The sequence below is a fragment of the Paramisgurnus dabryanus genome, chromosome 7 (assembly GCF_030506205.2).
Source record: "Paramisgurnus dabryanus chromosome 7, PD_genome_1.1, whole genome shotgun sequence".
In the NCBI taxonomy this organism is placed as follows: Eukaryota; Metazoa; Chordata; class Actinopteri; order Cypriniformes; family Cobitidae; genus Paramisgurnus; species Paramisgurnus dabryanus.
The window spans coordinates 34,234,060-34,260,476 of record NC_133343.1 but is presented as its reverse complement, the minus strand read 5'-3'; the positions used below and the strand labels follow the sequence as shown (position 1 = coordinate 34,260,476).

The following is a 26,417-nucleotide window of genomic DNA, read 5'->3' as shown; positions in this document are numbered from 1 at the left end:
CCAAGTAGCCACCTCCTAAAATACGTACAAATTCCCCTGAGATCAGATTGGAAATCACAATACAAGGTTGGTTGTTTCATTTAAGTCCATCTCTGTGGGATTGGATTTTGTTTACCACATCCTACAAAACGAACAATAAAGATCCATAGTTGGTAACATTAGATAAAAACTACATTAACAAAGACATCCCATGTATGAAAGATAAGCAAAAAATAAACTAAAAATAAAACTAATGCTGAAATTACAACACATTCTCATGGCGATTCGTACGTATTTTATGAGGTGGCTAATTCGTCTGAATTTGTATGATCAAATTTGAATGTTTTTCTTCAGTCTGCTATCGCTCCATGACATCGGGTTTAGAGGTGGGATTTCATTACTGTATTTTTTTCTAATAAGGGTACGTTTTTGACCATTGTTACAATTCATGCGAATTAGCCACCTGCTAAAATTAGTACAAATTTCCCAGAGATCAAAATTACAATACAAGGTTGTTTGTTTTATTTAAGTCCATCTCAGTTTCTGTGGGATTGGATTTAGTTTACTACATCCTACAAAACTGAACAATAAAGATCCATATTAGGACACATGTTGGTAACATTAGACAAATCTACATCAACAAAGACCCATGTACAAAGTAATAAAGATTGGCAAAAAATAAACTATTAAAAAAAACTAATGCTGAAATCCCAACACAATCTCATGGCGGTTCGTACGTATTTTACGAGGTGGCTAATTCGTATGAATTTGTATAATCAAATTCAAATGGTTTTCTTCATTCTGGCATCGGGATCAGAGGTTGGTTTTTTATTACTGTATTTATTTATTTTTTTGGATAATTCTACGTTTTTGACCTTCGTTAAAATTCACACCAATTAGCCACCTCCTAAAATACGTACAAATTCCCTCAAGATCACATTGGAAATCGCAATGCGAGGAAAGGATACAAATACAAATTGAAAGGATGATTACAAAAATATACATTTTTAATGATACAAATATATCTTTTTTTTTGTTTACTACCTATCTATACATTAATGCTGTGTTTTGGGAGATATGAAGTACTTTTTTACTTGTTTACCACTAAATTCCTCAACTACACCGTTAGCTTGCATGTAAAATATCAATTTTTATGAAAAAATCACATAAATTATTATCTAAATTTGATTTAAATAGTTTTTAGATATTGATCTTGATGTTATGTGTTGAATTCGGATATCTGCTGGTTAGAAAAAAAACATAAAAGAATTACACTTTAGGAAATAAATAATTTGACCATTCATTTCAATAGATGTGGCCAACTGCTCACATCACTACTTTAGTAATACATTTTGTGAATTGTTGTATATATAAACATTAGAAAGGACATTAAAAATAAATATTATTTCAAATAGTAGAATTGTTTTGTAGTTTTTGATGCATTTTGAAATGTCTGTTTTTCCCAAATGCCACAGAAATTTGACTCTGTGTGTGAGATTGAGCATCTCTTTTCTATAATGCATGTGTGCTCTAGTACCAAACCTTCCTTTCTGTGTTAAAATTTTCAGATTTATTCTGGATGCTTTGATTTTTTACAAATACATTTTCAATTGGGGTCATTTTGACCCCCAAGGACCTCTTTGTTAAAATATTTTGTACACATATTATTTAGAATGACCAAATCAAGACCAGTTGTTTTTTTTATATGAATATTGACCGATAATCTAGAAAAATCACAAAATCTTATTCCACTGAGATGATTTGGATGAAGGGATGATTGTTTTTTTCTTAAGAAAAGTGGCTTGGGGGTCAAAATATCAGGGTTAAGCCCCTCTCGGACTCTATGGGTTTGTATTTTGCTTACTACATCATACAAAACCGGACAATAAAAAATCCATAGTTGGACACATGTTGGTAACATTGGATAAAAACTACATCAACGAAGATTTATAGAAGAAAACATGGAATAACATCAATCGTATGAATCGTTTCTCTGTTTTTTCAAGGAAACAAGGGACGTTGTTTCATCCATTGTAAGACCCCACATTTTGAAAACATGTATTGTTGAAGAGACCTCATGGACATGATATTTCCTCTCTTTAGCGGTTGAGCCACATGCTCTCTTGTAGCTTATGTTGAGTTTTATTTGACAGCTGTAGCCCATATATCGAACCGCTTTGTAATGAATGTTTCCAATGGAGCTCTATAGAAGTCAAGGGTAAGAGTGCAAATATGGCACTGACGTAACTCTTTCAACAATGATACTTTACCGTGCCAGAAAAGAGAGTATTAATGTATTGTACATAACGACGAATGCGGATAAAGCAACTTGGTGTCACGATGCTGTGTCGTTCTGTGCCACGTTTTTTTTTTTTTAATGATAGCTTGGAAGACTTTTAACATCAAATAATAGCACGTATAAATCATACAAATGCTTACCATGTGTTCAGAAACATTTTCGAAAAAGATACAATAACATTATTGCTCATATCTGCTATGTCTTTAGAGATAATGCCAGTTTGTCTGGGTCAATGATCGGATTTTTGCAGTTATGAGACTGGAATGTTATCTTTGTGCTTTTATAATTTTTATATTCAAGGGCTGGATTTCATCAATGTGCTCAAAGTTCACATTGTTTCCTTACTAGGGAATTATTATGACAAACCCACAAAGAAATCTGAGGTTTGGATGCTTTGATTTGTTGAAGGAAAACTTTCTGTTTTGGCATTGTTTTGTTTTATTTTATCTAGTTTTGTTGCCAGCCGTTTATCCTCTGTATATTTGATGGGTCTGGGTTGTATTTTTATTTATTTCACATAGGTTCGTTTCAATGATGGCACGCAACGTTTTTATGTGGGCGTCGGTAGTGACTGAATTTGTGTCAAAATACCGTTTCAAAAAGCATTTTATTTTCATTTGCTTATATTGTAACCCAAGTTTCAATAAATTGTATGGTTAAAAGCATTTCTTTCCAAAACATTCAGAAACGGGATCAGTTTTTGGGTGGCAGCTCACCAACGCAGAACCACGGTAGTGTGTCACGGGATCAAATGATCAAAGCCATCAGCAGTAATAACCGAAGCAGTGAAGCGTAACTTAAAGACATCGTAACTAGGACACACTGTTATGCTTCACAACTTTACACTGACTGAACGGTGTAAAATAAACCTTGTGTTAATCTTTTTATAGCTGTGTTTGACAAGCAAGAAGCGTGATTATAAGCCAAAGGCTTTTTTGCGATCTCGTGAAAGTTTAATTAGTTTAGCCGTAACCACAAACAGACCTCCAAAATATTGTCATTGATTTTTAATAAGCTTTGCCAAGGCTCCTAGAGTTAACTTGCATTCATCTGTTTTAATTGGCGAGTTACAGACTTATATAATAAGCTATGACTGCTTTTAAGTGTTGGTTTGAGGAGAAATGTGACATATTTTTATTGATGCCAAATTTCTATCTTTGGATCTATTGTTATGATCTGAAAGCATTATGAAAAGTGTGTTGTCTCTTGGATGTGACGCAGGGACATTTTTCTTTCTTCTGTTGCTGCCCTCGGCCAACAATCTTAAAAAAAATTTTACAGACAAACCACAAACTCAATTTTGTTTTTCCAAAAGAGATATTTAAATATGTTAGCTATTATTTAAACTATTAAGTATGTACTTTAAATATTGTTATTTAACATAGTAAGGAATTAAACCTTCAGATGTTGTAATGACACAGTTATAATCTCTGCTGTGATTGAAATTGAATAATGTGACACATTGGATTTTGAGAGATGATTGGTTATATGAAATGTATGAGGTTGTATAACATCACCTAAAGGCCTGAACTGATTCTAAATTTGAATCTCCATCATTCACAACATTTTGCACATGACCCACCTCTTGCGTGTTCATTTATTAAAGAGGATATATCATGACAATCTGACTTTAAGTGGAATAATTGGGGTGCTTTTATTAACCTAGAAAATATGAAAAAGATCAACCCAGTAACTTAGTTTTGGTAAACCATTCTCTGCAAGCATGTGAAAAAATAAGTCATAAAAAATTTGGCTCCCCTTGTGATGTCATAAGGGGATAATATCGCCCCTTAATCTGCACCATTAACCACGACACTGCCATTTAGTGCACAGATCAGCTCATTTGCATTTTAAAGGACGCACTCAAAACGGCACATTTTTGCTCACACCTACAAAGTGGCATTTTTTAACTGTACGGCTCAAGTGGTTAAAGGCGGGGTGCATGATCTCTGAAAGCCAATGTTGATATTTGAAATCATCTAAACAAACACACCCCTACTCCAATAGAATCTGGACCTTCTTTTGAACGACCCCACCACACATAGTCAACTCAGCAACGATGTCGGTTAGTAGACACGCCCCTTACTGCTGATTGGCTACAAGTGTGTTTTGGTACTCGGCACGACTCCCTTTTCCAAAGTGTTTTTTTTTTTAAATCATACACCCCGCATTTAAACAAGCCTCTGTAATTGGCGGAATGAAACTGGTGGAATCTTGCAAGGCCGGAAAAGCCTCTCAGCCAATCAGGTTCGAGAACCAGAAAATAACTATTTGATATATTTTTGATGACAAAGTTCTCACAGTTTGATTGTAGAAACAATGGGTCTCATTCACTAAACATGCGTACGCACAAATTGGTTTGTGAAATGTGCGTATGGACGTTTTAACTAACAAATCATGATTCAACAAAAACTTTTTTACTAAATTTTTTTTTAAATGTATGCAAAAAACGTAAGAACAACTTAGACAACACGTACACAATAATCATGAACAAGAAAAAAATATATAAAATATATAACACACATGTTTTAATTTAATTTAAAAAATTTTGTTTAATAAAAAATGTTAAATAAATTTTAGTATGAACGTTTTTGTTGACGTGCATACTAAAGAGTGTAAGAGTTGACGTGAGCGCGCAATCGAAACTTAAAAAAAATTGTGCACACGAAAGTTTCACGTTAGCACATGAAACTAAATTTTTGATTTTTTAAACTCCAATGTCACCTTAGGGGCTCTGTATGAATGAGACCCAATAACTGTGGCATTTTGGCTAAAACTAGGGTTTACAATAATAATTTATTGTAGAGGTTGTCAGGATCATGACAATCTCTGCATGCCCTTTCATGTTCGACAAGTTCATTTGTTCTGCTAACGTATTTTACTTCCAAAATATGCTTTTAGAATTTTTCAAAGGATCACTACAGTCTGTAAAAACAGAAATCACACGCGCCGCTGAGCTAAAACCGAATGACTTGAAAACTTCCTGTTCTTCCAAATAAACATCAGGGAGAACCATATGCAGAGTTCCAAGATATTGGCGCCAGACAGCGTTCTAATTTTGAGGCCATATGATGAGTTTCATTCAAATGTTTTGCACATGTATTCAACATTGGATGTGAATTGATCTATTGTGCTTTTATGATTTTAAAGTGTAAATGTGTAATTTGCAGTGTTTTTGTAGCTCAGTGGTAGAGCATTGGGTTAGTACAAAAGTTGTGGGTTCGATCTGCCAAATGTGTAAATATAAATGCATGTAAAAATACACTCGTCACTTCAAAGTTTGATTTAAAACTTATATCTGCTGAGTAAGAAGAACATCAACATTTCTTATCAAAATTACTTTAATAATAGCAATAAATATGTCCAAGGAGGCACCCTCACCATTTAATAAGAATACATCTACATAACATTTTTAGATTGTAACATAGCTACATTGCCTTGCTTTAAAGACAACAGTCCAATGTTGAAACTATACAGGGTAATTTATGAGCCATACCATCATGCTTAATGTAGTCCATATCCAAAGTCCATGTACTTATATACAACCAGGACAAGGTCTGAAACAGGCATTCGACCACCAACACGTTTCTCAGAAAGTTTCTGTATTTATTTCCACTCACTTTTAAACTGTTCGTCTTTGTTAATGCTGGAATGTCGTTGAATGAATTTCGACCAAAAGTTCAGGCTTTGGATAGTCATAGAGTCCTCTGTAGTTTTTTATCAAAGTACCAAACAAGACATTTTATTTGAATGTATGTATACCATACGATTAGAAAAAAAATCTATATACATTGATAAAAAGTGTCATATTTCAGAGCAAGCGTTTTGTAACCGCACTGAACTGAATGGGCCGGATTGTGCCATAATTATCCCATAGCGTACTGTAAAGGTCAATATTTGAAAATGGCACCATTGTCCATTTCGGCAAAGATGAATCAGTTTTAGACAGCCGTAGCCCAAAACAATACGTTTATAATAAAAAGAAGAATCATTGAGGAACCCAGCGCATTTGCAGAGCTCATCTTTGGTCCCGTTAAACGTTGACTACGTGAACCGTGCCGTAGCTCCACCCCGGTTGCTGTGCTGCACCTCACCATTGGTGTCTGAAATGACGTTGGTCTTTTACCAAGTCGATCCGGGCTGGATCCATCCGTGGGCCTTTCCCCGATAAACAACAGGGGTTGGCCCTTATGATCCAGCTCCATTTTAAACAACTCATACTCTTTGTGAGGAAGCCGAATCGCCAGTGCTTCACAACCATCCGTCAAGGTTATATCTTGCTCGACGCCCAATTCCCATCCACCCGCCAGGCCACAGCTTCCGTTCTGTGCCGAATTCAATTCCCGCAGCAGTCCTCGTTCAAACACGGCCACTTTTGCTCGTGTCACTTTGAAAACTAGTTCAGTGGCACCACGTACTTTAATAGACTGGCCTGCTTTGACGTAATGTCCTGATGCAGATAGTGTAAAACTAGGTTGCCGGCACACTGGGTCGGAGTAATGTTGATAGGTTCCCTCCCATGTGCGATGCTCCTCGCCGAAGGTAAAAAGACGTGTGAGAAAGAGGACGGATGGACGAGACTCGCAGCGTTGGCTCACCCAGCGTCCGTCAAGGTTTAGGGGTGTAGATGCTGATGAGGGCAGAATGGGTGGATGCTGTTCAGAGCTTCGGTATACCAATGCACACACTGGACATGGATGAATATGATGCTAAAATTGAAAAAAAAAAGTATTTTATTAGTTTTGTAACAGTAAGCTGCCCTAAAGTAACAGGATTGACAAATACAATTTCTAACAAAAAATTTTAAGATTAACACTAAGCTCATTTAAACCCTCACCATAGCGTTCTGTAGAGGCTCCTGGTAACCAGTGGGTCTATGATAAATCCTTTCATTCCAGTCTGTGTGTATATCCCCTAAGAAAAGCTCCTTCACCGGCCTGCTGTGAGGATAATGATGGGTCTCCACCCTCAGTAACTCCAGCTCCATCATGGAGAATCCAAGAGCACCCAAGCAGTCTTTCTCTTCTTTGGCATTAAAGAGTTCATAAAGCCGATGACGCGCCATGTGTCCACCAGCTTCCAGACAGGATGAGGGCAGACGGGTGGAGAGTTGATGGATGGCCTTTTGACTGTGAATGACCATTCCTACTTTATGGAGCTGGTGCTCCGCTTCAGTCGCGCCGCGGGTGATCCATGATGCCTGGCGTAGTTTCAGTTTACCTTTGATTACAAGGGAGTAGGCAGGCGTGAGACACTCGCTATCGGAGTAATAGTGCTGGAGAGCCTTGAAGAGACGGGTCGGGCTTTGGTGAAATGTGTAGGATCGAGTGAGGAATTCTGCACCGGGTCGCACCTCACATCTGAGGAAAAAAATGATACAGTGAGCTGTCCACTGTAAAAAAAAAAAGCTAGGTTATTTTCAACCCAGCATTGGCTCAGAAAGAGATGAACCAAACCTGTTGGTTTGTAATTTAACCAGTGATGGGATGTTTCAACCCATTGTTCAAATGTTAACACTTTCTGGTTTAATTTAACCCAATGGCTGCATGGGTTTTTCCCTCTTTCACCCAATGCTGGAGTGAAAAGAACCCAGCATTTGTTAGAGCGTGTCTAATTAAAGTCAAGATAAGTACACTCCTAAAAAATGAAGGTGCTATAAATGGTTCTTTACAGTAGAGAACCAATTTGGTTCCCCAAAGGATAATTCATAAGAATTATCTTTCTTACCTTTTACAGTCTAATCTTTTTCCACTAAAAAAAATCCTTTTGTGAAACAGATACGTTTTTCATATGTTAAACGTTCCTTATAACCCAATGCTATCTCACGAAAATTCTTACATATTTTACAAGTTGGCTAATTTGTATTAATTCATACCACCACATTTGTAAGTTTGGTACGATTTGCCTTGACCCCTGTGACGTTGGGGTTAAGTGCAGGGTTAGGGGTTCGGTTTCGTTGTTGTTTTTTTAATGAGAATTTTACGGTTTTGCACGATTAACTTCATATGAAATTATACACTCTCAGAAATAAAGGTACAAAAGTTGTCACTGGGACAGTACCCTTTCAAAAAGGTACACCTTTATACCCAAAGAGTGCATATTAGTACTTTAAAGGTACATATTGGCAGTTCAAAGATACATATTTGTACCTGCATGGTACATATTACGACCTTTTTAAAAGGGTACTGCCCCAGTGACATCTTTGTACCTTTATTTTTGACATATGTACGATGTCTCATGATGTTTGACTGTGTAACCATACACATTATGATGGTGTGAATTATATTTTATGGTGAAAATCTCTACAATATTTAACTGGATTATACATGTACTTTTACGGTAACATATTGTTAAAATTATGGTTTCTTTCTCTGAAATAAAAAATACAAGTCACCGTAAAATGTACGGTAAAAAAACCGTAAAAGGACATTCCCACGATTCCCTTTTGATCTTATTTCATTTAAATAATGATGTTATCAAGTACAAAGTAGATTTACATTAACAGACAGTTAATTAAATACAGTTATAAATTGTAACGTTTACAAAACTTTGCCTTGAAAAATACAGTTAAAAATTGTGAAATATACAAAACTTTGCTATAATGAAATAAAAATTGCCACTGAATTTTTTTTTACAGTTTTTCAAAGGAAAACACCACAGGTTTTCAATATTTTACTATGTTTTTACCTCAACTTAGACAAATTAATACATACCTATCTTTTTTTAAAGATTCAGGAGTGATGATGTTACTGCGCGCTAAGGTCGAAGTGCTTCAAAGTAAGTGCTCTTCCGCTATACAATATAGTTCACATTTTTTATCCGCTACGAAAATTGCCATGTTTTATTTTGTTCCACCATACTAACTCGTGTAACTACTCATGTAACAGTCTTTAAATAGGGAAACATGGAAGTGTTTGGTGGCTTCTAAATTCATCCATGTTTGGATCCTAAGGAATGAATGGCGCTAGGCTAAATGCTAACACATTCACGATGTGCTGTACAAAGATTAAGTCCAAAATTCAATAAAGATAGGTATGTATTAATTTGTCTAAGCTGAGGTAAGGACACAGTAAAATATTGAAAAACGGTGATGTTTTCCTTTAACTGTAAACTTGTTTACATGTTTCCTGTATTTTTACAGAGGTTTTCTGGCAACCACAGCTGCCAGTTTTTCACTGTAAAAACTACAGATTTTTTACAGTAATCATTTAGCACCTTTTTTTAAGAGTGTACAACCTATTGTACTTTGTTATGAAAAGTATAAAGTCATGTATTTTTTTTCATAAAATAATGTGCACAGATTAATTGAGAATACGTCCAAGAGCATGTTTTATGGTTTTTCAAGGAAGCTTAATACGTTTTTCTATAATCTGTATACCATTGGTCTAACAGAAAGCTTCTGAGGATGATAAAGGTTCTTTATGGAGCCATACAACCTGACAAAGAACCTTTTAGAAATATTTATTCATAATAAAGAAGAGGTTTTCTACCTGCTTGACACCCAGTGGCCATCCAGTTTGGGTGGTATAGTGGCTGTGATTCTTGCCTCGTTCTGCAGGTGGCGTAACTGAGCCTGGCACTGGGGTTCCCAAAACAACCTTGTGCTGAGGTTGCCGTGTGGTACGAGGGGAGCCGTCGGCACGTCCCACAACTTACTGCCCTTCACACACAAAACTGAAGAGAAACAGACGAAAATTATCATTTGACCATAAAGTTGACACTGCGTGAGAAAGATTTCCAGTAAAATTCCGGTTAATTCAGTTTTGAATTACATCGGCTTGCATATCCTTTACCAGTATTTCATCAAGTTGTCCTTAAACATGTGGAAACTATTTTATATTAAGCTGAGGTTAAGACTTTGACAGGAAAACCATCTTTTTAATAATATTAACTATTTGTTTTCTTCGTATTATTGAAGTTGTGAAGCACATGGTAGCTACATTGCATTTGATGTGGCTTGGAATTCTTTTTTAATGTAAGGCAATGGAATTTTTTTTTTCAATTGAATCATACACCAGGTGATGACTAAATCAGAAAAGTTGCATGCCTCTGCTCCAAATGGTTAACAAAAAAAAAAATGATGCATTGATGTCAAATCAATATTTATTTTTGTGTTACTCTAACTCAGTCAAAACTTAAAATAGTAGGTTGAATTGATTTGCAAAACCAAGTTGTTTTACCTTCAGTTTATGCTGCATGTTTTGTGTATCATTCATCACAAATAGTAACTAATGTAAGACTTAACAACATTATTACCGATAAAGACACTAATACTGAAGAAGTTTAGCTCATTCAATTATTTAAAACTACTATAATTTAACATTTAAAGGAAAACACCACCATTTTTTATATTTTATTATTTAAAGGAAAACACCACAATTTTTCAATATTTTATTATGTTCTTACCTTAACTTAAAAAAATTAATACATACCTATCTTTTTTCATGCATGCATTTAATCTTTGTACTGCGCCTTGTGAATTTGTTAGCATTTAGCCTAGCGCCATTCATTCATATGGCTCCAAACAAAGTTTTATTTTGTGCCACCATACTTACTCGTGTAACTACTCATGTAACAGTCTTTAATTTGGGAAAACATGGAAGTGTTTGGTGGCTTATAAATTCATCCTTGTTTGGATCCTAAGGAATGAATGGGGCTAGGCTAAATGCTAACATATTCACAACGCGCTGTACCAAGATTAGGTGCATGCATTGAAAAAATATAGATATGTATTAATTTGTCCAAGTTGAGGTAAAAACACAGTTAAACATTGAAAAACAGTGGTGTTTTCCTTTAAATTCTTTATAAAACTTATATATATAGGTGGTGATAAGTTTTAAGCTAAAGTGCTCCTGTTGCTCAATTGAGCATCGTGTTAACAATGCAAAGGTCATGGGTTCGGTCCCAGGAAACTCATGAGTCCCTTTGAATAGAAGCATCTGCCAAATGCATCAATGTAAATATAATGAAAGGAGATTAAATAATAATGTGGGTTGTCATTGCTTGTAAAAGTTGCCAATGTATTCAATTCAAAAGCCTTCAGTGAAATCATTCCAAAGCGTCTCAGTTTGCAATAATACTCTTGATCTCTTCTCGTGATTCTTGAGCCACATTTCCAAATAAATGAAGGCTGTAAAAAACCTCACACACTTCAAAAAGCTTCAGTTTCTCTGTGCACCATCAGCCATAAAAAAACAACCCTTGCAGAAGAAGAACATTTCACTTCTTGTTTCTTTATGGTCCAGAAACAGGATTCTGTTGAAGTGGAAGTGGTTGAAGGATTTTGCATTTCTGTAATTTTCCATGTAATGAAACGTGATGAGGTCGATTAGAGCCATATATAGATCCAAATCCTGCTCCCACCACCGTCTGTGGTAAAGGGGGTGAGGGGCTTAGAGGTTTGGCACGTCACTTCAATCAAGTCACATCTTCTAGGGGACGGGAAGGGATGCTTACTGCCGGCCAATGAAAACAACAATTTTTGACAATTTTTTTAAATGCAAACACGCTCCCAGCGTGCGAAGAGTGAGGTTTAGCAAACACCATACTGGGCATCTTTGTTTGAGATGTAAATCTCTTTCCAGTAGGCCTGACCACAGACCTGTCCTTGAGTAAGATCTTTTAGATATATGGTGTGGTAAACCTGATGAGCAGAATTGGATTCAGACAGAGGTTACACTGGGGTGATTTGTTGCATAGGACGAATGCATGCGGAGGAGTCTTTTAATTTGCTTTTATCAAATTGCATTTGAAGAGCTATGGTGGGATGGGGATAAACTGTGTAATGGGGTTATTTTAGGGACGTCTCAAACAAGAAAAGAAATCTACAGCAGATCACATTACAACCCAAATTCAAATAAAAATGTCAATATGAAAGGTATTATAATATGCATAAGTTATGCGCAAAGACATTTTACTTAAAGCACTGTGAAAAATAAATGTCTTAGTTTTGTTGTCTTGATTTCCACACTGTAAAAAGTGAAAGTTAGATTAATTACTTTAAAGGGATAGTTCGGCCAAAAACGATATTAAACCCATGATTTACTCACCCCCAAGCTGTCCGAGTTGCATATGTCCATCGTTTTTCAGACAAACACATTTTCGGATATTTTAGAAAATATTTTAGATCTTTCAGTTGATTAAATGTAAAGTTACGGGGTCCAGCCATAGTCCACGACCTTCAAGTCCAAAAAAGTGCGTCCATCCTTCACAAATTAAATTCAAACGGCTCCAGGATGATAAACAAAGGTCTTCTGCGGGTAATCCGTGCGGTGTTGTTGTAGAAATATCCATATTTAAAATTTTATTAACGTAATTGACTACCTTCCGGTAGCGCCGCCATCTTAGTCTCATCCGCATTCAGGATGAGCGCTTACGCAGCGTACAGAAGTTTCTCTGCTGCTGCTCTGTCCCCCGCCCTCCGAATTTGTCATACGTCACTAAGAAAAGTGCGTACAGTACGCTAATACTCTCTCCTGAGTCTAAGATGGCGGCACTACCGGAAGGTAGTCAATTACGTTAATAAAATTTTAAATATGGATATTTCTACAACAACACCGCACGGATTACCCTCAGAAGACCTTTGTTTATCATCCTGAAGCCGTATAGGCCAATATATTTTTCTTTTTTCCGATGAACACAAAAGAAGACATTTAAATAAATTGTGAAAAGCACAAAGCTGGTGGAAACCAACCTGATCTCATGAATTTCCGTAGCATTGTCACGGATCTCCGAATTTTTCCGTGGCCGTACCACGGACTTTCTTTTCCGTGTCATTGTCACGGATTGGTTACTCAACTGTTTTTCCTATTTTCTTACCATTGTCGCTACGGTTTAGGGTTGGATTTACACAAAATGACATCCTTACCCAAACCCAACTCTAACCCTAACGCCAGGCGATAATGGTTTAAAATGTAGAAAATATAAAAGAATACATCAGAAAAAAATTGTATAAACATACTTAAAGTGACATCCTAAAGCAAACACCAAATCTAACCCTAATCCGAAGCGACAATGGTTTGAAAATAGAAAAAAGCAGTTGGATAACCAATCTGTGACAATGACACGTGGTACGGCCACGGAAAAATTCGGAGATCGGAAAAATGAGCAAAATATTCTGTGACTACACCACGGAACTTTGTGAGATCAGGTTGCGGAAACCATTGACTTCCATAGTAGGAAAAACAAAACCTATGGAATTGAATGGGTACCGTCAACTGTGTGCTTACTATATTTTATCAAAATATCTTCATCATCATTTATCACAATACTTCCATAATATTTATTTATCCTACTATGGAAGTCAATGGGCCCACCAGCTGCATGCTTATCATCTTTTCTCAAAATTTATTTTTTGTGTTCATCAGAAAAAAATTCATACAGGTCTAAAACAACATAAGGGTAAGTAAATGATGACAGAATTTTCATTTTGGGGTGAATAAGTGTTACCGATTCAATAGTGGCGGCTCGTGACTGCTCATCCAATTCAAAATATGTGTTTGTTGCGTCATGTGAACCATGTGCATCACGTGTTTTGTCAAAATAAGTGCCTGCTGCACACGCTTCAAAACCGTTTATGATAAAAGAGACGCTCACGTTCACAAAATACACCCAAGACACTCCCTTAACAGTAAACTCTGATTACACATGAGATTATGAGAGTATCTGGCAAACGCGAGCGTCTCTTTTATCATAATCCCCTTTAGACGCGTCTGCAGCAGGCACTTATTTTGACAAGACACAAGATGCACATCGAATAACTTGAAGCGCAGAAAACAGATTTTGGAATTACGAACCACTCACATGATGGGCTACATACATGTTGTGACGAACTTCACATCGAGCGCCCGACCGCCACTGCGATTGAAGTAATGAAAAAAATTATCCTTAAATTTTTCACTTAAAATTAGAAAATTAAAGTTGATAAATCTTACATTTTTAAATGTTACCAATTGAAGTCATTTTTTAAAGTAGATTCAACATTTCTAAAAATTCTTAAACTTAGATACATTTACTTGATCAGCAAGATGACCCAATATATTAAAACTTGTTTCCTGAAAAACAATGAAAAGCAGGTGAAATTATGCTTAAAACAGATTAAAATATCTGGGTTAAGAAACATTAACATGAATGATGTTTTTAAAATAGGTTGAAAATTGTATACATTTTTCTTACCCCATTTGCAGATATTGCAATAAATATATCTGAATTTAAGAATTTTAAGAAATGTATTACTAAACGAGAAATCATCAGACATTCATTTTTTTGCAATAAGTGATTTGCATAAATTTGATCATTTTTATAGTGAAATTCAACAAGCAGCTCTCACACAACATCAAAAGTGATGTTTACATTAAAGACTGCATGTTTCATGAATCACCTACACTGCAAAAAATGATTTTCAAGAAAAAAAATTCTTAGTATTTTTGTCTTGTTTTCAGTAAAAATATCAAAAAATTCTTAAATTAAGATTTAAGAAAATAAGTCTAGTTTTTAGACGAAAAATATCAAATTTAAGTGATTTTGTGCTTAAAACAAGCAAAAACATCTTGAAAATATTTTTAAACACTAAATTCAAGAAAAGTTCAAGAATTATTTGCTTACCCCATTGTCAGATTTTTTTTACTTGAATCTGATCTTATTTTCTTAATTTCTTCGTTTTGCTCATCAAGAAAATGCATCTTAATTTAATAATTTTTAGATATTTTTACAGGACAAAAATACGAATAATTTTTTTCTTGAAAATCATTTTTTGCAGTGTAAGTGGACATTAAATAGTTGATCCATTGGCAATAATGCAACTCTTTTCAAAGAATTGTATGTTGAGTTATCTATAACAGTATAAACATCTCAATTCATACTGTCATTTTATTAGTGTCTTGATCAGCCAAATGAGCAGAACTAAACAGAAAAGGCTTTACAAATAAAGGAAAACACAAGACTTTCATTTCCATTTGTTAGCTGCGCTAAAACTCATCTGATTGCATTTATTGAGAATGTCAGAGGTTGTTTGTGGCCTAAATGAAGGAATTATTTCCTTATGCTGTTTGGAAAGGATCCACGCTCTTCTGTGCTAAGAGATTTGTTCAATATGAAGCCAACATTTTGAAACAGATTTGCTGCTTGCAATCATAACAATATGACTGAGTGTTAAATGCAGTTTATTATATGGTTAAGCATTATCTTTAATCAAGCAGATTTTCTCCTTTGTTTCATTTTTCCAGATGATTGTTTCATATTACTTGCATTTAGATGACTTCGATAAAGCTTGTCCTGGTGGTTTTGTGAATGATTCATATAATCATAATCATCAAAATGTTATTTGTTCGGCCTTTTGTCAGATCAAACATTTCTGAATCATATTATCCGACAATTTTATCCAAAGCGACTTACAGTGCAGTATAAGAAGATACTTTTTTATCAGGGTGTGTGTTCCCTGGGTTTGAACCCATGATATTTTGCGTTGCTACAGTATGACATCACCAAGACTCCTATCACATAAAATGCTTTTTTATAATCAAATCAATGATTTTGTTTCACAACAGGTTTTTCAGTTTATAAATGTAAGAAAGAAATGTTTTTTAAAGAACCTTTGACTGAAAGGTTCCTTGTGGAACCAAAATGGTTCTTTATGGCATTGCTCTGAAGAACCTATATAAGGTCTGAATCGTATAAACAAATCAATTCATTCAAACAGTCTTAATAAACCTGCTCGGAAAATGTTCTTTACTAAGGGTACAGAAGAAGTGACCCATGTCCATAGAGACCCAGGTAGATTGGCAGTGCATCATATTTACCAGCAGAGGGGGCTGTGGTTGATGTGTGTGTGGTCTTGGGTTTACAGGCATTTTCCTTTAGTGTAGAGCCAAAGTAAAGTTACCTGTCCTAATGTTTCCAGCCTTCAACACCCGCAGACACGTACACACACTGGAGATTTATTGAGATGGGGTTTAATTTGTTTGTTTTTATTTGTCATTTCAATTTTAGCTCTTTCTTCCCACTAATGCGTCATTTCTGTCCAGTTACCATATATAAAAAAAAAGTGTTCCTACCTACCCGTATTTCTGCCTCAGGTTTTTTCTTACCTAACTAACACGTGCACATACACGTGATTTATGGGCATGTTTAAATATTTATTGATCGGTTTGCTGGACAGGGCATGCATGTTGGAGTTGCCTTAAAGGGGACATATCATGAAAATCTGACTTTTTTCATGTTTAAGTGCTATAATTGGGTCCAGAGTGCTTCTATCAACCTAGAAAATTTGAAAAAGGTCAACCCATGTAAACCATTCTCTGCAAGCATGTGAAAAATTGGTCATTGACATGTGGCTCTCTTTGTGATGTCAGAAGGGGATTATCCCGCCCCTTAATCTGCACTATGCAATCACAGCACTGCCATTTAGTACAGAGATCAGGACACACCCAAAAACAGCACATTTTTGCTCACACCTACAAAGTGTCAATTTTGACATGCTATAATAAATTATCTATATGATAAACCCAAGCTGGGAAACCGCCCCAATATGTTTGGATTGTACCGTTGTAAATCGCAAAAACTTTACTACTTAAACTTAATATGGAATACCATGTAAATACTGTGGTGCCTATGGTATAACAATATGGTAGTCATATCATATGTGGGTCAGTGTAGTTGAAAAGTTTTTTTCTCACTTAAACCTGAACATGATTTTGAAAAATGTAAAACAAAGAACAGCTATGATGTAAAATGAAGAAGTAAAATCTAAGATTTCGCACTATATGTAAGCAAATCTGCTTTCGCTGAAGAATATAAGATGCTCTCAGAAACATTCTTCAAATCATGCTGTGATCGCATGGGTCATCGAGTTTTGCACAAACTTTATGCCAGCTTCAGTTCACGCTGTCATGAAAGTGTAAAGGAGGAATGCACCAAACCCTAACACATTCATTTTCATTTCAACTTTTCACTGGTGGTCTCAAACATTTGGATCCCACTGGATAATACCGATATTGTATCAAGCATTTTGTGCGTGGTTCTTTCATCAAACCTGTGTGTCTTCTGTGCTTTCTCTCAATATTTAACTGCCTTTGTGCAACCCACCCCTGCTTTGATAGCGTTCCCTGATGAAAAAATCCCATTTACACCCCATTTACTTTAGAGAGAGCTCAGATTCCATGCTCTCTCTCTCTCTCTCTCTCTCTCTCTCTCTCCCTCTCTCTGTCACTTTATCTTTGTCTGATGAAGTACAGTCACAGAAGAGATATAAGTTACAGACAGAGGAGAATCTGTGCATGTATAGGGGCAGTTTGGGTGTACAAATACGTTTGTAAAACGTTTGCTAGAACATGTGCATAGGTATATTATTACGGGCCAGTAGAATAAGATTTGTTACTGAGCAGTTCAAGGGTCATGTGTGGAAAAGCGTTTCTGTATTTTTTTCCTAAATCCTCTGTTAGTTTATCATTTAGCAGTTCTGTTGTCTTTTCATGAAAGTTAAACCGGCTTAATCCAGCAGTCGTGTTTATTTAGAAAAGGGATTAGGAGAGATTTTTCCTACAAACAAACAGTTACCCCTAGGGTAATTTGGGTTTGGTGAATGGACAAACAGCAGTACGACACAAAAATGAGTTATTTTCAACCTTTTTTCAACCCAAAACCAATGTGTAATAAATGAACATTTGCTGGGTTATTTCAGCCTATAGTTGGGTCAAGTATAAACATTTTCTTGGTTAATTTAACCCAACCTGAGTTTGTCCCTTTTGACCCAACCATGAGTTTTAAATAACCCAGCATAGGTTAATTTATTTCCCAGTGGTTTGGGTTAAAAATTGATTGAAAAAAGGTTGAAAATAACCCAGCATAGGTTTGTTTATTTCCCAGTGGTTTGGGTTGAAAATTGGTTGAAAAAAGGTTGAAAATAACCCAGCATAGGTTCATTTATTTCCCAGTGGTTTGGGTTGACAATTGGTTGAAAAAAAGGTTGAAAATAACCCAGCATAGGTTCATTTATTTTCCAGTGATTTGGGTTGAAAATTGGTTGAAAAAAGGTTGAAAAAAACCCAGCATAGGTTAATTTATTTCCCAGTGGTTTGGGTTGAAAATTGGTTGAAAAAAGGTTGAAAATAACTTAGCATAGGTTCCTTTATTTCCCAGGGGTTTGGGTTGACAATTGGTTGAAAAAAGTTTGGAAATAACCCAGCATAGGTTCATTTATTACCTTACCTTAACCTTTAACTAGATTTTCTTTATGGTCTGCAATCAGTAAAATTTTAATACAAGTACAATCATGCAATCTGTAATCACGAAAAATAATTTTAATGTTGTTTATATTTATTACATATTTATTATTTGCAATTACATTATTATATATGTTTTTTATAATAAAAAACAATAAAAGTAAATATGATCTTGCATACAGTAACTTTCCTACAGTAAGTTTTAAAGTAGATATTCAAACCTCATATTTTTTGTTTAAGAGGCGTCATTAGTTTCAATTTATATGACGATAGACATAATTCTGTTTGTTAAATACAAAATTGAGACATTCAGTATTAATTTCCTACAACTTTAATCTATCATAGACACAATTATCTAAGCCAGAGGCAACCACACACCACAACAGTTAACATGACAGTCGCTTAGTTGATGGTCCGATCTTTTACTTCTAAACTTGATTGATGGTGTTCAAGCGCCATGCATCCGGTTTTTATGTTTGCGCCTGCTTTTATCCACAAATGCCTGACAGTCATTCTCTCAACTCCTTTGTTTATGAATATTATTCATGCTTTTATTGCGCACCGGCTGAAACTCAGAGCAGATGCATAAAAAATCATAATGATGGAACGGAGAAGAAGACCAGACGTGGCCAAGCAGTTGCTTGGCGCTGTAAACGGTGACCGAGGAAGAGTTATGCTTGAATTTCTGCGTTAATACTGGAATGCATTCATGCTTTAGTATACTGTTTAATCAAATTATTAAAGCATATGGGCATGACATTTCTCACATTCTAGTGTTTTCGGATTTTTTTTAATAAAAGAGAGAACATCCGTGTTCTCCATAAAGGCGCACACGGGTCATGGGTAATTTCGTCAGCCTGTCTCTGTAGTCCGGTGGGCGGCCTGATAGCGAGAACAGAAGCCTATTGCTTTCTTCATCACCCTAATCATCCCTGACTGAAAGGAAGGATAAAAACGGGGGCCGTCGAAGAAAAACAGCCACTAAATGGCACTGGAACAGAGGGGGTCATTAATGCTATTGGGCTGTTACTCTGATCATTATTTTAATGGAGGCATTAGTTCCAGGGCTACGATTCGCTTTCAGACGAAACAATGTCCTTCTTTTCACCCCTGCTAACTTTAAAAGAGTTCGAGACAAAAACGGGGGTCTGGGGCCCGTGGAGAAGACTGACAGCTGAAAAGAGCAAAACGCAGGGAAAGGTGAGAATGAAAACACAGTCAAGCCGAACTGTCTGTCTCTATGCTAAGGCATTTATACGAGGATCTCTTAAAAACCCAAGAGAGCTGTTTAGACCCACATGAAGGGAGAATTTTAAATGGTTTTGACAAGTGTAGTTTAGTTCAAGTTTGAAAACGCGCACAGATGCCTAAAAGAAATCAGAGACCAAAAAACACTACATTAAATGTTTTTAAGGGTTGTGTAAAATATTAACAAACTTAACCTTAACTTAGTGATTTGTGTTTGTATATTTGTGCTATGTCACAAATGATATCAACATATATTTTTATGTTACTTAAACTTAACATATTAAGTTAAACAATTTCAAATTGTTTTTCTAAGTTAAAAAGTCTTAAACTTAAAATAGTAGGTTGAATTAACTTGCATAACCAAGTTGGCTAAACTTCAGTGTATAAAGCATTCTGCTAGCAACGCAAAAGGTTGTAGGTTAAATCCCAGGAAACACACATACTGATAAAAACGTATATCTTGTAATGCACTTTAAGTCGCTTTGAATAAAAGACCCTAAAAAATGCAGGCAATTTAAGGACGCTTTAGAAATGTTATATATAAAGGTTGCATTTATTAAATAACCCATAAGCTATTGTCAGATTATTTTGACAGCTGTCACCTTAATCATTTTAATTACATTTGTGCAGTGCCAAGAATAAAGATGCAAAAAGAAAACGCTCAGACTTGTTGGTCTCTAATGAATGTGCTTTGTCCTCAGTTTATCACAAAGTAACAATCTTTTCTATATTAAAACATCAAAGATTTTCAAAATTCATTATACACATTTTGCACATAAACAAGTGTTGGCTCTGCTTTGTGATAAGACCGAGTGGAAATAGTCGTGTCTTTTTAATCCTAAAAACGTTAATAAAGCTATTCAGATAATTCACACTGTAAAAAATACTTTGCGGCCTTAACATTTTTTTGTTAAATCAACTCAGATTTACAAGTCATGTCAAACTATTATTATTTATCTTGACTATGTGTTGTTATAACTACAGGTGAGTTGTTTTAACTTATAAAATATATTTGAAAAAGTCAACTTAATTGTATAAGTCGTAACAACTCATCTATTCTTAAGATAAATAATTGTAAGTTGACATGAGTTGATTTAACAAATTTTTTAAAGTATTGCAAAGTGTTTGTATAATGCATTTAAATTTTTAAGTTTAATCAACTTAGTTTTACACGTATTGTAAAACACTGTATTGACTTGTATGAGTTGCTGTAACTTATAAAATAAAGTTGACACACTGTAACTAAAGGAAATTTATCTTGATTTAATAAGTTACAGCAACTCATCACTTGTCAAGATAGTTGAAATGACTTGTAAATCCTAGTTGATTAAACTTAAAAACATAAGTGCTCAAGTATAAATGTTCATTTACAGAAACTAACTGGAGAATCAAAACACTTTGTGGAACAAATTTTTCTGTAAAATTACTTTAGTTTTGCAACTTTTATGTTTTATGTACAATATTAAATCTTAATTGATTGAAGATGTTTAATCAAACAATGTCAAAAACCTTCATTTTGCTCACATAAAATCACTATTAGTACTAAAATTGCTAAAACCATTGAAGAACATCTGAGCAGCCAGAGAACAAAAAAGTTTAAATAAACACATTTACTAACCTTGCACCAGGTACATCATCCAAAATCTCTTCAGCAGGTGAATAAGTTTCTCCCCAGCCATGATCAAACGCATATGTAGAGAGTAAAAATACAAAAACGTCCTCCGCCGGTTGGTCGAGATGGATATCAGCAGTTATGCAGGAAAATATAATCCACTGTCAAAAAGTTATATCACAAGTGTTTCATCTTTCAGTGTGAAGTTTTCCATTCATGTTTGGTCTCTTTTAATTTGCAGAATTTAGCTCGCTATAACCGTATATATTTGAATGTGTGTCACTTGTGTGCTGTCTCTGGCGATGTTAAACCTCTGCCGGGCTTGTGTGCTGTCTGTCTGTGATCTTAGCTAAGCGAGTGAGAGTATGTCCGAGAGAGGGAGGGGAGAGAGAGAGAGAGAGAGAGAGAGAGAGAGAGAGAGAAGAGGAGGTGGGAACTTATAACCTCTCAATGTTAACCCTCTGGGGAAAACTAAAAGCAAGGTGCAGGACACAGAGGCTTAAGAAACCTGACCACAACATTAGATGAAACATCAGTGTGTTCATTTTCCTCACACACACTCGTACAGATGTTTGACAGATGCAAATTAAGCAGAACGTTTCTTCTATAAACTTTATTTTTTCACACACACAGACAGCAGGATGAGAGATGAAAAAGCCCTAGCATCATTCGAGAATAAAGATTTATTGATGGTTATTGAGACTTTACAATATTTATTAACTTATAAACAGGGTTCCCACGGTCTTTTTTATAAGTTTGTGAATCTGGGGGGAAATTCAAGGTCCTGGGAAGTTTTTGAAAAATATATAAATAGATAAAGGTCATTGAAAGTGCTTGAATCTATTTTATGCAAGAAGTTTTCTGGAAAAAAAACCATATTATTCCCTGTGTAGTGTAGGATAATATCATAAAAATTTTAGACTTTTTAAGCACACGTGCCAAACTGTTCGCTTTAAATGCTTATATCTTCTGTATGCGAATGTTGATTCATACCAAAATGCTTTTTTGCATAGTTGTGTTTGACACATGAAAACGTCTCGGGTTACGTATGTAACTGCTGTTTCCTGAGAAGGGAACGAGACGCTGCGTCTCCCTTGTCATACTTCCTGCGTTCCTGTAACGCCGTCTTTGGCAATATTTCAGATAGCGATATACTTCCTGTCTTTTTCGTTAAGCCACACCATTGGTTGAATTTGATATACACACTCAAACGCACTTACCCCTGGAGGCGTCCCCAAAATGTCACTGCAGTGACGCAGCGCAAGTTCCCTCAAAAGGGAACTGTAACAATGTATCTTAAAAGGTAACACAATGTAACCTTGCTCTCACTTGAAATGTGTCCCCACATTTAGTCTTTGAATTTGAGGGTATTAGACCTGGAAAGTCCTTGAAAGGTCCTTGAATGTAAAATAAACGGTGTGGGAACCCTGTATAAAAGGTGTGGGAACCCTGTATAAAGGAAACTCATATGAGAAATTCGCCTTCATATGTTGTTTAAACATAATTGTGTGGCATCTGTGTGTGTACACGACCTTGTAATGATAAAAATCCCACAACTTTCTTTTAACCCTCTTTTAATTTTTATTTTATTTTAAAGGAACAGTATGTAAGAAATGTATATCAATGAATCATAAAATGGCCCTGATATGTCACTAGACATTAAGAAATTATTTTCATTTCAAATACTTATATCACTGGCAACAGTGGTCTGGCCAGGATATTGCCATTTAAAAAGTGGAGTTACAGCCCTCAACTGATGTTTATGTTGTCATTTTGTGTATTGGCCACCAGTTGTGTGATTGCAGTACCAGTTTTCGCCACAAGTTTTGTGATTGCAATACCAGTTTTGGCCACAATCCTACATACTGTTCCTTTAAATCTTCTTTACATAATTCATTACCTCACTTTCATAATAAACAATGAAGTAAAGTGCTTATTAAGAAATGCTTGGTTGTTTCAACAAATTGTTGGGTCAAATATAGATCAAACCCAACTGTTGGATTATAAATAACTCTTATTACCCATCTATGGATTGAAACAACCAAGCAATTGGGTTAAAATTATAACCCAACTGTTGGGTTTGTCCATATTTGACCCAACTATTCCCTACGACTCCAGGCCGGATCCACACCGACTACGCACAGGTCAACAGCTCCGGTGTGATTTATGTTTTAGACTTGAAACTTTAGACCTAAAACTTATATAAAATACATCTTGAAAAATTGCCATATTAGGTGACATTTATTGCATTAGCTAACATTAACAAACAATACTTTTTGTTATATTATTTTAACCCAATTCTTTCAGTTTTCTCCCCAATGAATCAGGAAAAGAATTACAAAATAATCTAGAAGAACAATATGCATTGTCTGGGGTGCTTAGTGTTTGGTCCCTGGGACAAAGTCGAAATAATTGTACAAATAATTTGTGAGAGCTGTCTAAAAAATTAATAAAACCAATCTTCAACACACTGAAGCCAATGTGTCGAAAGGTTTATAATGTGTGTGGGTTGTTTTTATGTTTTATATTTTAAAGTGTTTGTTTACGCACATCCATAGAAATCTCTAGCTCTATAGAAACAGAAGCTTGGATGTGTTGGGGTTTTTTATAAGCCAGGTATTAAATCTGAAACAGTCAGTAGCTCATTTTATCTCTAGTCTCTTGACTCTCTATGACTGTTGTTTCATTCAGTGATGTCGGCCATTGTAGTCAGTTCAGTAATGCGTTTGTTTCAGTCAGAAGTGATGAGTGAGAACAGATTTGGACAGCCGATGTAACCCTGAACAGCGCCAGAATCTGTTGCTGAATTTCACCGCTTGTGGTTTTGTATAATGAGAAAATCCAGGATCCAGTAACCAGTGCAGCTGCACAAAATCGGCCGCACACATTTACTGAGTTTATAAGAGGAAATAATAGCTGAAGTGCACAACTAAAGGTAACGGTCAGCACAGGTCAGGTTTTATAGGGAGAAAACAGGGTTTGTGCCAGGACTTGGAGATGGCACCTCCTACTGTACAGACTGAAGGCACAGCTGCATCTCAGTCGTTTGGGAAATTCTAACACAACCATTGTATGTAGGGTAAGGTGGTATTGGGTTTTGGTAATACCTATATCAATATTTTTCCCCAGTGGGATACGGGATGAGACAATACCATCGATATCAGGATTAAAGAGGAATATTTGACTTTCATGTAAACATTTATTCCACTTTGTAGAAAATACAGAGATGTTAATATATTGCCATTTACACCCAAATTACAAAGAAAATAAATTTTGTTCAATATCACCCAACCCTGTATGGCAGGCATGTAAATTCATATGTATTTTATGAGGTGGCTAAATTGTTTTAATTCGTACAACCAAATTCACACTTTTGTGCAATTAACTTTTGCCCTATGCCATTGGGTTTAGGGGCGGGGTTTGGGGTATCATTATAATTATTTTCTAACAATCGTAAGTTTCTGTACAATTACATTTGTTTGAACCAACTCATAATTTTTTTCCAGTGAAATCAGGTTGTGAGATTTATCATATTTTTATTATATTTATCATATTTTAATCATAGTTTAATTTAATTTAATAAATTTAATTACCGTTTATTATATTTTTATCATTGTTTATTACATTTTTTTTACTTGATCAAATTTGTATCATAGTTTTATCATAGCTTTTATTATATATCATAGTTATAATATTTTTTATCATAGTTTATCATTTTTATTATTGTTTATACATTTTTCTATCACAGTGTATTGTTTTTATCATTGTTGATTATCGTTTTATCATAGTTTATCATATGTGGTCATGGTTTATCATAGTTTTATCATAGTTTATTATAGTTTTTATCATAAATGTATTATTGTTTATAATCTTTTAATAATTTTTTACCATATTTTTACAATCATTTTATCATAGTTTATTATAGTTTTATTATAGTTTATCATATTTTTATCATAGGTTATCTTTTTTATCATAGTTTATCATCGTTTATCATATTTTTATCATAGTTTTTATTATATTTTTATTATTGTTTATTATCGTTATCATTGCTTTTCATATTTTTACAATAATTTTATCATAGTTTATTATATTTGTATCCTATTTTTTTTATAGTTTATCAAATTTCTATTATAGTTTTTTTTATATTTTTATCATAGTTCCTGATATTTTTATCATTGATTATCATATTTTAGTTTATCTTAGTTTTATCATAGTTTATCATCATTTTTATCATATTTTTATCATAGTTTATCAAATTTGTATAATAGTTTATAAAATATCTATCATAGTTTTTCATATTTTTATCATAGTTTATCTTAGTTTTATTATAGTTTATCATTGTTTTATCATATTTTTATCATAGTTTAATCATAGTTTATCATATTTTTACAATAATTTTATCATAGTTTTAATTTTTTATCATATTTTAATCATTTTTTATAAAAAATTTATTATAGTTTATCAATTTTTTATGATAGTTTTTCATATTTTTTTATCATAATTTCTTATATTTGTATCATTGATTATCATATTTTAGTTTATCTTAGTTTTATCATAGTTTATCAGTTTTTATTATATTTTTTATCATAGTTTATCATAGTTTTTATCATATTTTTATTATTGTTTATAATTTTTTTATTATTGTTGTTTTTATCATTGCTTATCATATTTTTACAATAATTGTATCATAGTTTATCATATTTTTATTAAAGTTTATCACATTTTTATCATAGTATATCACATTTTTATCATAGTTTATCATATTTTTACTTTTTTTTTTTTTTTTTGTATTTAGTCAAAGCAAACAGGTATGATAAAGATTTTATTTTATTTTGGTGTGCAATATTTTGATAGTTAAAATCAAATCCTATCCAACATTTCGCGTTTAACTCAAAAATGTCCACTAGAAGTAAAATGGTGAAAATTCAGTTGTTGTTCAGTGTGTTGTTCTGTACCTACACTGGTAAGGCATTAAATTAGCAGTGCAAAGGTCATGGTTTTGATCCTCGGGGAACACAATGATAAAAAAGTGAATGCATTGAATGCACTTTGGATGAAAGTG

The 26,417-nt window shown here is 34.5% G+C and overlaps 1 protein-coding gene across 1 annotated transcript; it reads right to left on the bottom strand.

The window, feature by feature from the left end:
* Positions 1–5,601: 5,601 nt before the first annotated feature.
* On the bottom strand, positions 5,602–21,712 carry apcdd1l (adenomatosis polyposis coli down-regulated 1-like). The gene is made up of 4 exons (XM_065279654.2): positions 21,362–21,712; positions 9,769–9,952; positions 7,116–7,638; positions 5,602–6,987 (listed from the first exon to the last, which is right to left on the bottom strand). The coding sequence occupies exons 1-4, from the start codon at positions 21,432–21,434 to the stop codon at positions 6,220–6,222; spliced, it is 1,548 nt and encodes a 515-aa protein (XP_065135726.2). The 5' UTR covers positions 21,435–21,712; the 3' UTR covers positions 5,602–6,219.
* Between the last annotated feature and the right edge of the window lie 4,705 nt (positions 21,713–26,417).